Raw genomic sequence first — 14,606 nt, 5'->3', positions numbered from 1 at the left:
ACACCCAAAAATCTAACTGTACAAAGTTCTAAGTGAGAACTGAGAGGTAAAACTGGTTGAGTTTTGTTTCCTAGAAGAAGAAGAGAAAACAATACACCACTAGAAAACTTTTCCAGAAAATAAATAGGAGATGACACCAAAGTGCAGAGGAAGAATTTCTATTTCTGATCATACCTTAAGGCAACAAAGGAAACGTAATGGCTACAGTAGCACAGTTAATGAGCGGGTATGCAATATTAATTATGTTAAGTGTAGCACATTAAACAATACGTCTACTTATATTTTCTTAGCATCTGTAACTTAGAATATCTATTTTTCATAACATCTGTAATTGAGTTAGATATATGTGCATTATGATCAGAACATGCATATATTTTCATTTCTCAGTCTATTAACCTGGATAGTTATATATTAGGAGCTACTCTACAGCTTCCTGCAATCATGGTAGGCATTCTGATTAAATTTTTACCATCCACCCTATCTAATCTATACAGCACTGCTTTAACTTTGCTAATTTGTAGGTACTTAGATGACAGATTTTTTCCCACTGCCAGATGGGCTGATCCAATTGTACTCTGCCTGGACCAGCACAAAGCTGTTTTCCCGTATCTTCCTGAAGTGCATCATCTCCCCATTCTCTCTCACCGTGATGACATTGTTGTCGGGTTCACTGAAGGACACTTCTGTCCGCTTGTGACAATATTGGGAGTGGATGCAACGCAGCCCAGCAGCAAGGGCCATGCCAAGGGCAGCTGTACAACCCAGGAGAATGCCAAGTTGGGCTGCTACAAGCTGTGTCCCTCTGGTAGGGTGCTCTCCTTTCCCAGGAACAGCAGCTTTAGGTACTGGCCTTGTCACCAACGGAAGTGGATTTCTAGCAATCTCCCCTATGTTGTCGTCCTCCTCTCTAGACTCTGCATCTTCTGAATGGGGCAAGAAGTTTGCTAAAGTTTCTTGTGCCACTGACTTTCTTTCCACCATCTGCCTAGAAGCTGATGATAAGCTGCTGGAGGCATCCAAGTCATCTTTAGGTTGTAACATGCTACCAGTGACTGCCATGGGGTCAGTGGTCCAGCTCCAAGCAGAGAGGGAAGTTGTAATATGCAACACAGGTTGTGTGGTAGCTAGGTTCCCAGCATCCTCCTAGAAACCAAAACAGGAAAAATATTTGATATGGACAAAATAGCAGCTGTCACCAGTTCAAACCTACCCTAGCCTGGGAAGTACCATAAGTCCTCCAGTGTTTGTCCAGCGACATTTGTGAAGTGAGTTGGTGGATTCAAACAACAGCTAAAGGACACAAGGTCTCATTGTTAGCAACTCTTGAGCGATTTATCTTCAGGGATGCCTGAGCTGGCTTTGATTTGGTCCCACTGGGACACAGCAAAGCACATTGCTTGGGTACAGGGAGTTAGCTCTCCTTCCTGCCCCTGTCCCACAACCCCGTGTTGAGATGCCAGTCTCTGTATAAAGAAGGAATTGCAACTGCTACATTTGATACAATGGGCCAAATTCAGAGTGGTTCCTCAGTCCCATTTTGAGAGTTCAAGTGCCTAAATTTAAATTGCTCTTTGGAAAGGACTCTGAACCATGCCATCACAAAACTTATCAAGCATCTCCACTTTGAACTGCAGTGTCCTCTCAGTACCTATGCTAGAGCTTCAGCTCATGCTCAGAGGCAATCCAGCTGAAGCACAGAAGTGCTCAGGCACTTGACAGCGCCCAACTCCTGCCTAAGCCCTATTGGGATTCAGAGTGTGACTGAGAGGCCTCCTACATACATTTCATCTCAGTCCCCAGGGAGGCCTCCACCAGCAGGCAGAAAATAAACTCATCAAACTTCAAAAGCATTGAAGTAAGCTCAAAACTGGAGTGCTGCCCACCTTTTTCCCAGTAGCTTAATTGTTACGGCTTTGTCTGGTGAAAGAGTTGTTTTTAAACTAATGATAGTCTAATGTGCTGTCACTGAGCTGTTTATGCAGATTGTAGATGCCGTGCAAGTTACAGGGGTGGAAAAGGAGGTGGCAGCTTCTACCTTTTAGCCCAACAGCCTTGTGTGGTGATGGTATTTGCCCAGAGAACAGAAGACCCAGGTTCTAGGTCCCATTCACCCAGTGGGCTTTTGAACCAATATCTCAGGAAGTTTCCCAGAAAATGGCTTTAACCACCAAACCACAGGCCTCCAGCTTGCCTCTTGAAATGGCTCACTGGGCAGCTGAGAAGAGAATATCAGAGGCCCCAAGGGGCAGCACAACCGAGGAACCAAGTGCAGTCCATAGTAACAGCCAACAAAGAGCTAGTTGTCAGGCTTTCAGCTTGCTGGTCCCAGGTTTCTCTTGCACTGGCAAGTAAGGGGAATTTGGAACCTGATCCCCAGTCCCAAAATCATGCATCCTGCCATACATGTGTGGTATTGCAGGACATGTGATTATTGGGATTGGGGATCCCATCCCATTACACCTGTAAATATCAGTGGCTTGAGTTTTAAGTGTCCTAACAACAGAGCCCCACATAAGTGCTGGGCTTCTAAACTCTGCTATTACCACAATATTGCTTTGGTTTCCCACTCTGTACAGTCCATTTGAAAGCTGCAGCTTGCAAATGCTGAACCGTGCTGTTCCATGTGAATTACTATTATTGCTAATTCCCATTCATTTCTCAAGCCAGGCTTGTTGCAGAGAACAGAACATTATTTTTTCAGTCCCAGAATGACAGATCCTATGTTACCCTTTAGACAGATCCTATGTTACCCTTTAGTCAAAACTTCACTACAGATCTTAATCCAAGACTGGCAATCTAACAGTTTTGCAAGAAATAATTCAAGCTCGCCATTCAATTATCATCTTCCCATTATGCACCTGGTGACAGATCCAAAATCCCCTGCAGTCTATGGGAATTTTTCACTGGAGTTTGAATCCGGCTGACTTCTGTGCTGCTTGTACAACCTGACAGGCTCTTTAACACATCCAGCAATTGCAGTAGAGAAGCTCTCACCCTTCACTGTCATTAGTGGGTGTTTGCAAAGTTCACTGGGAAGAAAGGCTGGCAGGCGTGCAAAGAAGAGGTAGGAATTTAGGGAGTTGTGTACCAAGATTTGAGTGCATGACCAATATCAGTGAATGTCGTTGTAACACACAGGACAGAAATAAAAGAATGTAAATGGTTAAAATGAAAAATCTGAAGTCACCCGATAGCAATCTTAGTATGGTACAGGTAACTGGAAGAGTTCTTCCTCCCAAATTTCCAGGAAACCAGGACATATTAGGGAATTACATGGAATGAAGGTATTTACTAACTTTAAAACATCTTTTTATAGATGCCTCCTCCATCTCTTCACTGTTTCTTTCTCTCCTATTTTGGACTTGTTCAAGTCCTCCTTGATGGATCAGATAGTTTTTTTTCTCTTCTTTCCCCGTCCCCCTTTCCTTCTGGCTCTCTCTATTCATTGGAAAGTAGTTTGTCCTTGCCTCTCCCTCAGTTTGCTTGTCCATCCTCTTTGCCCAAGGGCATGTTACATAGTTTCTTCCCATCCTCTCTATTGCACTTATTCTCTCCTCTTTCCCGTTTCCTCCTTTCTTTCATGATTCTCCTGAATATTTTTCATTTGTCCTTTCCTGTCTCCGCCTTTCCTTCTTTTCATGGCATCCCCTGTTTATTTGCCTCTCTTGTTCCCCTGTTCTCAGCACTGTGGTTTCCCTCTGACCATAAGAGTTCTCCATCCCCCATGTCTCTCACCTACATCCACTCCATCACCTGCTGCTTTCCCTGGGCACATCCAAATGAGTGCACATGTGTAGTATGCACATGCAGGCATTTCTCAAGCTGCTAATTTGCACTATGAGAGCTGTCAAAAAAATCCATGCCTAAAAAAAAGCAGGATGGCACAAGTGGCAGCAGCATGGCTGAGTGGCCGGAGCCACACTCCAGCTGCCAGCCAGGCTCCCCACTGCCAGATTGCTGCAGCTGAAGCCCCCAAAGCCCCCAGGACCACTGGAAAGGCTGCTGAGACTAGTCCAAGTGCTGGCGCCAGCCTCCCCTACCCCACCCAGGGCCACATGCTGCACACCAGAGTGCACATGCACAAGCATTCCCCAGGGACAAGCAGCAGTGGCAGATATTGTGCCGCTCCTGTTTGTCCCTGGGGAAATGTACATTCCCAATCACAGGGATGCACCCCCTAGTTCCTGTCAGTCCCCCTAATTAATTTCTCTACCTCAACCTCACCATTCACCAGTCTTTTTCCTTCCAGTTCCTCACTCCTTCATTGCTGCCTTCTTTCCCTAGCTCGCATTTGCACCTCCATAGTGCCTCCTTCCAGTTCATTGCTTCAGGCCTCCAGGGACCCCATAAAGTTACTTTTTCCAGGACTTCTCCCTCCTCAGACTCCTCTGGTTTCCTTTTCCTAGTTCACATCTCTCTGTCCAATGCTATCAGTTTATCACTTCAGCCTCTGCTACCACCCAAAACTGCTCCAGTCTTCTCAATTCAGCCATCACCCTCAGGACCATCTCTATGTCTAGCACCTGATAGTACAGCCAACAGCCTCAACTTGCCTACTTTAATCAACCCTCCAGTGGACCTCTGCCTCCACCTTCATCTCCCCTATATCCCACAGTATTTGGCATACAAGTGTCCCCTTCACCTCTGTGTGTTGTCATGTATGAAAGATGGAAGTGGGGCAGGGACTGTTTGTAGAACCAGGTCCCTGCCCTGCTATGCATATGCTGCCTTCTCCAAAGCACAGCAGGGAGGAAACAAAGCAGCCTTTAGGCTCCACTGCAGCATCTGACTGGCAGCTATGGGATTCTTCAGCCTGGAGAAGCGCAGGCTCAGGGGTGACTTGGTGGCAGCCTATAAGTACATCAGGGGTGTGCATCAGGATCTGGGGGAACGCCAGAGCACCCCAAGGGAGGACAAGGTCCAACAATCACAAACTCCTGCAAGACCATTTTAGGCTGGATATAAGGAAAAACTTCTTTGCTGTCTGAGCCCCCAAGGCCTGGAACAGACTCCCCCCCAGAGGTGGTGCAAGCATCTACTCTGGACACTTTTAAGAAACATTGGACACTCATAACTTCTGCTCTTGGGCAGGGGGCTGGATCCAATGATCTTACAAGGTCTCTTCCACCTCTAATGTCTATGAAATCTATGAAACTTCGTGACCAAAGGAGGACACTGCTCCTGAAATAAACTGCAGCTCAGGTGCTCCCTCTGTACTGTACCTGTGGCCAGTTTCATAAATGGCTTAGGCCTGTCCCAGATGCCAAGTAAAAGTAGGAACAGGCAAAGTTGTTTTACACCCTCCCAGAGGCACTAGGTGTTGGCTACAGCCAACCCTGAGGACTTGAACTGGGGTATGCCAGTGCTCCTGCTGGGACCAAAGCTGGAGGTTCCCAATTAGAGGGTCCTGCTCCTCTGCTCAGGTTCAGACCAGTCACTATATTTGGGGTCAGGAAGGAATTGTAACCTATGGTCAGATTAGTATGGACCGTAGGGGGATTTGCTTTCCTCTGTAACGGAGTACATGGGCCTCTACCTGCAATGTCTTGAGCATATATTGACAACATTGCATAGAAGTGAGACATGGGCTACGACAGTTCCTCTGCTTTACCTGTAGCAGGTCTATGTTGTCAGGTTGAGGTCTTATGTAGAGTTTAGATTATGGATTGTATAGGATGGTTTGATAGAATGATCCTGCCTCAGGTAGGCGTTTGGACTAGATGAACTTTGGAGGTCCTTTCCAGGCCTACTTCTCCATGATTCTATGAAAGATATAGGCAGAGACTCTCAACACAATGGGCTGAGTCCCATCTCACCCATAGTGACTTTGCATTGGTCTAACTGCTTTGACATCAATGAAGTCGGTCCTGATATACACAAGGGTGAGTGAAAGCAGAATCAGACACTATACCTATGCGTGCATACCTAAGATGGGCTACAGAGGATTTCAGGCTGTCTCCCCTGGAACAGCAACACTCTTACGCTTAAATATGATAGAAACTGCATAATATGCTTTGGACCATCGGTACCCAACCTTCCAGCCCCATAAGCCAGAGGAGTGGCATGGGATTGGTCTGTGACCCAGATCCTGCACAGATTCAGCTTATAGGGTCAGTTGTTGGATGTAATCCCACCCAGCCCCAAGTGCCAAATGCAGCTGCCCACCAGCCCAGCCCCACATGCTGGATCTGGCTATGCACACACAGCCCAACCCACCGGCACCCAGATTCAACCATGGAGCAACTCCTCCCAGGTACAGAAATTTGGCAGCAGGGGAGCAGCAGTTAATGCTGCCACCACTTGCCTACCACCAAATTTCTAGACATGGGGGGAACCCCACAGGCAGGATGACACAGCTCTGCAGGTGGGATCTGGGCTGTGGGCTGGAGGTCGAGCATCTCTGCCTTAAGAGCCTGGTATTCCAGCTGGAAATAAGATGTGGGACATTTCACTTCCTAAACTAAAAGCAAGCTGCGTTTGGACATTCAGAAATGCAGGCTTCCCGGGCATCTGCACCTGCTAAAACGCATTGCATTTTCAGACACGTTCATGAAAACAGTCATATAATCACACTATTTCAAAGTAATAGTGCTTGCACAGCATTTTGCTACATATGTCCATTGACAGGGACCATGCAAAATCAGCATGTACAAAGCAGTGGCTATTTTAAAGACATTTACACATGGCTCAAGTAAGACTAAATGGGGAAAATAAGTGTGTTAACCCATCCATTGCTGTAATAAAAAGGACACTGAGAGAAGCAGCATTTAATGAAGATGCAAGTATTGGCATTGTGTAGGACAGCTAAATGTGCATCAATATCTGTATTTCTTGTCATTGCTGCAGAAATGCTTGGCCTGGGGCTTTGGGTAAGGCTCACTTCTCCCACATCTATTTGTGAAATTTCCCCGCAAAGAATACAACTGCCTGAGCCTCAGAGCAGACAACAGTGAGCCCTAGATGTCTGTCAGGTTTAATATCCAACATCTATCAGCTCTTCAGGGGTAGAAATAGGGTCAGTATACCAAAGGGAAAGACAGTTCCCAGTCTTCCACTGTAACAAACTGCTAACATCCAGCCCAATAACATCTCAAGTTGTCACTCGTTAAAAGCATTTCATTTCTATGTTATTTTAGACCTTTTCTTTTCCTGCAGTTCAACCTAGAGCAATCAAAGTGTGCACCTCAAAAGCTGAAATACAAAAGCTTGATACAATAAAAATATTGAAAACTCTCAGTAACGGTGTTAAAAGAGTTTTAGTGATAGAAAGCACGTACCGAACATATACTGCTGCAATGGAAAAGAAAGACATTGGCATGTTCTGCTAAACTTTCACCTGCTCCCAACAATTTCCTATTTTTATAGGGAAAAAAATCCCCACATAATTCTTACCTGTACATCTTCATCACATGTCAAACACGGCTGTGCTGTAGCTGCACTTGAGATGCTTTGTGTTCTAAAATATGGAAAAATGAAGTTTAATACTTTATCTATCTGTGCAAATCACAGTCTATAATATGGGACACTAGAATAGCATCCTGGCACCCATGCTTATGTTGCTGAGTGAGTCCCACAAAGAACAAGCTCACAATCAAGTGTACTTCCATCCAATACACATAAGGTAATGGAGGACATTCGGTGCCATATATTTTGAAAGGTGCCTGCGCATACATCCTGACACACAAAGGCTGCATGCATGCCTACTGGGCCCAATGCTGTAAAACATGTTTAAATAAGAGTAGGCCTCCAAAAGCCATCATTTTGTGATCAGTTAATTCTCTTTTCCCATCTCCCCAGTGATGGAAGAACATACCTGCCAAATATAGTTTCTTCAGATAGTTTCATCTAAAAACTGATGAAAATAACCAACTTGTGAAATTTAGCTGATCCGTTTCATTGTATTTTCACTCATGTTGATCTAAACACTCTAAGTATTTAGGTTATACTTATAGCCCTGGTGTCTGTGTACCTCTTTCTGAGTTGTGGTTAAATAATGGCCCATTGTCACTTTATATCACACACAACCCTAGAAGGATTTGAATCATTTTCCAAACCCCAAGATCCAAGTGCCTACCAGGAAGGCACAGCTCTCACCAAAGACGCTGCTTATTTCATAGAGAAATTGGTACTAACTTACTCCTTCCATAGCGTTTTGAAAAGTAATTGTACCCACATTGAATATATTATAGCCAATATTCACACAGTACCCATCATGTGTGATGTGGCTGGAGGTATAATCCTGTAAAATGAAACTTCTCAGGGCATTTGCCATGTCTAGCTCTTGCAGCTCAAGTGATGGTTCCAGTCCCTGAACCTCAAAAGTTTTGCTTCTGTTGACTTGTCTTCCTCCATGGCTGTGGCTGACGCTCAAGGCAGCTGACTCCATAGGAGGCTCGGACAGTTGCCTGTCATTACCAAGAAGTTCTGCATCTTGTTTGCCTCCAAAAACAGTCTCCAGTATTTTTGTCACTGCCATCCTAGTCACTCTGCCAGGCACAAATTTTGCATACAGGGTAAAACTGGTGACAGTCTGGAGAGAAGTGGAACCTTATAAGACACAAAACAAAGCAGGAAAAAAGTATGTTTCTACCTGTAGTTTTTTTCCACCCTGATTTATAAAATCCTTTTTAAAAAAAAAAAAAATGAGCAGCAAAACAGTATTACATTTTATTTGTATAGCACTTATCTAAAATAGAAATCAAGGTAATCCATAGAAGCTGGAGAATTAATTATGGGAAGGCAGGGGCTGTATTAATTTATATATCCAGGAAAGAAAATCCAATCATGGTTCTATGGCAAATATGTTTTTTAAATGCTTATTTTAAAATGCAATCCAGGTTCATCGTTCTTCACTTCACTGACCTTAGACTGAGACTGAAAAAGCAAAAGGTAAATGGGTCCCTGTTCCACCCCTTTTTATATTTCCATCCAAAAGCTCTGCTTACTTCAGACTTACTTCAGACTGAGAGAAAATATACAGTTGCACAGAAAAAGCCAGACATATCCTTTTAATGAAATAGCATTGCTAACTGCAATGACTTCTCTTCAGGAACTGGGGCTTTAGGCAAAACACTGGATAGAGGAAGCCAGTGATTACATGGTGACAAGTTCTGGGGGAATGCCTGTTCGCCAGAGCACCCCAAGGGATGGAAAGGTCCTGCAAGACCGTTTCAGGCTGGACATAAGGAAGAACTTCTTTACTGTCCGAGCCCCCAAGGTTTGGAATAGACTGCCGCTGGAGGTGGTTCAAGCACCTACTTTGGACACCTTCAAGAGACATTTGGATGTTTATCTTGCTGACTTCCTGCCCCTGGGGTAGAGGGCTGGACTCAAAGGTCTTCTGAGGTCCCTTCCAGCCCAAATGTCTATGAAATCTATGGAGTTAGCCAGGAGGCAGGACAGGGTGTCACCTTATAACAGAGGTGGGCAAAACACTGCTGGTGGGCTGGATCCAGCCCAGCAACTGAGTGCAGCTACCCCAACAATACTCCGCATGGGGCTGAGCCCACCCAGGGCAGCCAGCACTGCACTCCTGCCTGCACCTACGGGCCCTGGCCCCAGCCCACGTGCAGAGCTTCTAGCAGGGCTGCTCCCAGTGCAGCTGCAGCTGCCTAGGTGGTGCCCGGCTCCCCTCATCTCCAATGGTGGCTCCTCCTCCCACTCCTGCCCCTGCTGCACTGCTCTGGGTGGGGAGGAAGCTGCAGCTGGGTGGCTCCTGCCCCAGTGTGTGGGGCTCCAGCTCCAGCCCCTAGACGCCTTCCACCTACTCTGCCCACCTGGCACGATGAGTAGCCACCTGCAGGCAGCTGAGTAGGTGGAAGGCAGCTGGGACCTGGAGCCGGAGCTGGAGCCGAGCCCCGCACACTGGGGCAGGAACAGGAGGAGGAGCCACTGGAGGCAAGGGGGCTGAGTAGTACCCAGGCAGCTGCAGCTGCAAAGGGACCAACCCTGCCAGTAAACTGTGCATGTTGGCCACGGCCAGCTGGCAAGCATGGATGGGAGCACAGCATGGGCTGCCTTGGGTGGGCGCAGGCAGGGCTCAGCCCCATGCAGAGCACCATGGGGGTAGCTGTGGACCACACCACCCGGGTGATCTCTGCTGCCTGTGCCCCTGCCCCCCCTCACCCGCAGCCAGCTCCCAGGACCTAGTTCCCAGGCAGCCTACCCCACCTCCCCACACACATGCTTCTCCCCTCCCCACACACCCCAAGGCTGTGTTCTTGGGATGATGACAGCATGGGCTGGGGCCTAGGGCACACCCGCGATCTGCTCCCTGCACTCCTCTGCCCACAGAACCCATGCCAGTCACAGGGACACGCAGGCAGCAGATTGCAGCTTTGCCCTGGGCCCTGGCCCAGTGCAGTCACTGCCCTGTGATCCTGGCCTTTGCTGCCCACCCCACTCCTGAACACCACTCCCCACCAGCCCATGGCCCCATCCCACTTAGGGAGTTTTGGCAAGTTGTTGCATGAAGAGGAGGAAGGATGCTGACCCAGCCTGCAACAGCTCATCAGAACTCCCTTTGTGGCCCACTGTCCCAAATAATTGCCCATCCCTGCCTCTTAACCTAACTTTTCAAAGAATGGGGAGTTGGCAACACTGCTTAAACTGCACATCAGTTATCAGTACTTTCATTCAAGTTGAAGGCCTGGGCCATGCCTGGTTCTAAATGCCCTCTCTTCATGGGGCTTCTTACAGGATCAGACCCCACCAGCAACAAGAATTTATATAAATTAACAACCATATTCTATATCACTTGAGTTAGAGGAAAGAGGGAACCTCCTCTAAAAATATTCTACTAGAAAAGCTATCTGCAAAGAAATGCATACCTTTATCTTCTGTGTCTGCTATTTGTGGATCAGTAGGTTTCTGCAGCGGGGTTGGTGTTATAATACTGGCTTCCTTGCTACTATTAGAGGTTGTTTGATTTTGTATTTGGTGACGAATAAGAGCAGATTCAATCCTTGCCCAGTAAACAAAATATGATTGGACTACGGACAAACTGAAAACAAATCAACATAGGTTGTTATGCAAGAATTTAGTCGCTTAATACCATTAATAAAATATTGCAACATCTAGCTGAAATCTAAAGGATTTATTTTCATGTAGAAAAACCCCAAATTCAGCCAAAAAATTAAAGGATTAGCCCCTGACACTTTTTATATTGAATGCAAAAATGCACTAGAAACTATAAGACAGACATCAGTGTGAAGAGATGTTTATCACTGGGGTGGGGGAAAATGTGGGGAAACTTTTTTTTGAAAAATGACTTTTTCTATTTGAAACGTAGATCATGGAAAAGCAGGACTGGAAGTAACTTCAGGAGGTCAACGACTTCAACTCCCTACTTGAGGATCTAAGTCACCCTGGTTTGTCTAACCTGTTCTTAAAAACTCCAGGAATGATCCTCATGCACGACTACCAGGCATAATATCCAAACACTCTTTAGCTTTCCACATGTAAAGCAGGGGCATGAGGGGCACCATCAGTGCAAAATGTTACTAATTCTTCTCCTCTCATCCATGGGCAGGGTGGCAACTAAAGACAAATAAATACAACTTTTCTAAGAGGATTAGCAGTGGGGCAGGGCAGATTGTGCCACATAGGCAGTAAACAGACTCATTTGAGGCAGTCCTGATTGTGTTATGTTTTAACCCAGATCAAAATAGGAGGGGACCAGCCATTTACACATGCAGCCCTTCCAAGCTCCATTGCTGCCCCCTGCCAGTAGGTGGCCAGTGAGAGAACATAGCCTGGCAGGTTTGCCCCTGGAATGGCTCATAATTCAGTTGAATAACTGGGGATTCATTTACAAATGTACAGAGCATCACAGAGAGGAATGGGCAGGAGGAGCAGGAAGTGTTAGCACTCATATAGCATCTCAGGATAAAAGGCCTTTCCCCAGGAAAATGCAATATCTGTTTAAGCTCATAGAGGCAGGTTTGTCTGACTGTTCCCATTATATCAGGGGCAGGCAATTATTTCGGGGGGAGGGCCATTTACTGAGTTTTGGCAAGCCATCAAGGGCCACATGACAGGCAGCCAGGGGCAGATTAATATTAATTTTCTTAATTTTGGGGGGGCCCCATGGGCCGGATAGAATGGCCTGGCAGGCCACATCCAGCCCGCGGGCCACATTTTGCCCACCCCTGAGCTAGGGGATCACAGTGGTCGTGTCTCTGACCTTATAACTAATGAATATATTAATCAATTTCTGACATGTTTGGGTTGTCCTTCTCATCTGCCAATTAGTATATTTGTAGGAGACGGCAGACTAGGTCATTTCAAGGACGCAGATTCTTACCGGGGTAAAGTTATCAAAGTTTCATTGACTTCCCCCAGCTGAAGAACTGCCCCATTGTTTGGTGAACATTTCACTGCTCTGAGCTAAAGAAATATCAAAGCACAGTGAACTTGGTGGAGAAAAAAAAAAAGAAACCAATCAAAACAACCCCAACATCAGTGGACTTTCCTCATAAAGTTTGAATTCTGAGTAATAACCGTATATTCTTACAAAAATTTGATGTCTCCAATGGGGTGGTCTGGTGCCTTCCACACAAAAGACAAGTTTCTCTTCAGTGACTTGTCAGAGTGGGTAACAGTATCACCATCTTCAAAACACGTCAGCAGTTTGGAGCCAGGAGGAATTACAACAAAAGTGCCAGCAATTTGATCATTAGACACCCTGCGAGCTTGGAGCAAAAAGCCCATGAAATCTCGAGTGCTCCTCACTGTCACTGCAACACAAGATGTGATATAAAGAGCAGTTTATCGAGGAATCCACTTGCACTTTAGTTGCCAAAGAGTTAATGGCTGCAGCATTGGTGAACCCCTGTGGAAACTACCCGCCTATTTTGCTTTCATATTTCTGTCCTAAGCATTCAAAATACAGGAAGAGACTTTGGTTTTTAATCTTTTTTTTTTTTTAAAGTTGCATGAAAATGCTCATGTCATTTTTTATGACAAACTGCTAATTTGTTTATACGAGAAAAAATAGGGTTCATCAACAAAATACATCCTTATACTCCACGTCTGTCTGCAAAGAGCATGTGCTGTTTAAGAGCTATCACTTTAAATGTGAATGCATACGTGGGTGAGCAGAGTGGATTATGCCAACTGGTCAGGTTTTTCCTTAACTGCATTTTTTTAAATAGTCGTCTCTCACATACCACATAAATAAGATGTGCATCTTGTTTTGGGAAAGCAAAATGAAGAATTTTTTTTCTAAAGGTCAGGCCATAAGGAACAGGGACAGAGCCTAATCCTCAGCTCACTCACTAAATCCTTTCCTGCTCAGGCAAAAGCCACAGTTTTCATCTTCTCTCCATTGCTGCCTAATTGGCAACAGCTCTTGGCTGCTCAGCTAATAATTCCTGCCATTTCTGCAGTGGCTGTGAAAGGGTTAAAACTGTAGCCGCTACTGAAGACTGCACTCCAGCCCTCCCTCGACATTGCCAGCTTGGGGTTGGGGGCAGGAAGAAGAGCAGAAACCTTGTTGTGGCAGCTCCATGCTTTTATTCCAGGCAGAAAAATCAGCTTCCCTGTTTAAAATACACACCAACTCTGAAGGACGTATTTTGAGAACAAGGTGTGCATGGTATGAGTAAATATGGTAGTTACATTCTGTTCTTACAGATCATCCGGTCCACGGGCCCAACTGTGTTCATTGGGCTTATACACCCAGGCCCACTATCTGTAACACACTGAAAAGCTGGAGATAAGTCTTAATGAATGTACTTAATATAATGGAGAGCCAAATGCAATCCTGTCAGCCTGAGAGAATAGGGAGAAAATGCACGTTTTACATACTTGTACGGAAAGGTTGCTCTCCATGTTTATATTTAGTCTTTGAGTGGAAAAAGGTACAATTCACTCATAGCAATGCCATGCGCGAGTTACTCCACTTCTCATTGCTCAGAAAGATGAACAACATACCTGAGATTAGCAATTATGTATTTTTTATGCACGTGAATGTTTCTTCTTAAATAATTGCCTTATGAGTCAAGAGTGCTGTCCAGAAAATTTTTGTGCTAGGTTGTAGAGAATTCAGGATCAGGACAGCACCGATCTGAATCTGTGGCTGCAAGCTGCAACAGGGTGGATCTGCAAGCGCCCTGGTGAATTTTCACAAACCTTCTATGAAGTCAGTGGTTGTCCCTTACCTGGTACCTTATCACCTGGAAAGTAGGAGGACATGTTGGTGTGGATGGCGATGTAGTTATTCCTGGGGTTCTGAAGCTGGGCTCTGATATGTTTGGGTGTCATGTCAGCACAGGCAGAAAGGCTCGCACCGTGGGAGAAGGCAGCAGTGTACGAAACCAAGCACAGGGTTGTGCATGCCCATCCAACGAGAACTGTCTGGACGCCCATTCCATCTTCCATCTTGTGTTATTAAAACATCAGGCATTATATTCTAGGTTAAGTTCAAAGCAATAACTTCTAGGTAGATACAAATCAGCAGACATGCCACCTTGAATTACATCTAGAGTAGTAATTCCTAACAACTCTGAAGTGAAAGAGAGGAAGAAAAGCCCACTTTCTCCGTGGCCCACGAAGCCCTTTATGATACCGCACAAAAAGACACACGTTGAGAAGTAAACAGTGGA

General features: G+C 45.6%; 1 protein-coding gene across 1 annotated transcript; it reads right to left on the bottom strand.

Annotated features, from left to right (window-relative positions):
- Positions 1-525: 525 nt before the first annotated feature.
- REELD1 (reeler domain containing 1) lies at positions 526-14,382 on the bottom strand. The gene is made up of 6 exons (XM_090034721.1): positions 14,163-14,382; positions 12,515-12,737; positions 10,830-11,002; positions 8,208-8,547; positions 7,393-7,456; positions 526-1,143 (listed from the first exon to the last, which is right to left on the bottom strand). The coding sequence occupies exons 1-6, from the start codon at positions 14,380-14,382 to the stop codon at positions 526-528; spliced, it is 1,638 nt and encodes a 545-aa protein (XP_089890847.1).
- Positions 14,383-14,606: the final 224 nt, after the last annotated feature.

This window comes from Crocodylus siamensis, chromosome 2, assembly GCF_052110815.1.
Source record: "Crocodylus siamensis isolate JL-2025a chromosome 2, ASM5211081v1, whole genome shotgun sequence".
Classification (NCBI taxonomy): Eukaryota; Metazoa; Chordata; order Crocodylia; family Crocodylidae; genus Crocodylus; species Crocodylus siamensis.
The sequence above is the reverse complement of the archived record's forward strand: the minus strand, read 5'-3'. Positions and strand labels throughout refer to the sequence as shown.

What these genes read in the sequence shown, in the direction of transcription:
- REELD1 (XM_090034721.1), bottom strand. Translation starts at nt 14,382, where the DNA reads ATGGAAGATGGAATGGGCGTCCAGACAGTTCTCGTTGGATGGGCATGC. An exon ending in TCCAGGTGATAAGGTACCAG is followed by an intron (nt 12,738 to 14,162) that starts GTAAGGGACAAC and finishes CTTGTGTTGCAG; the next exon opens with TGACAGTGAGGAGCACTCGA. An exon ending in CATGTGATGAAGATGTACAG is followed by an intron (nt 1,144 to 7,392) that starts GTAAGAATTATG and finishes TTTGGTTTCTAG; the next exon opens with GAGGATGCTGGGAACCTAGC.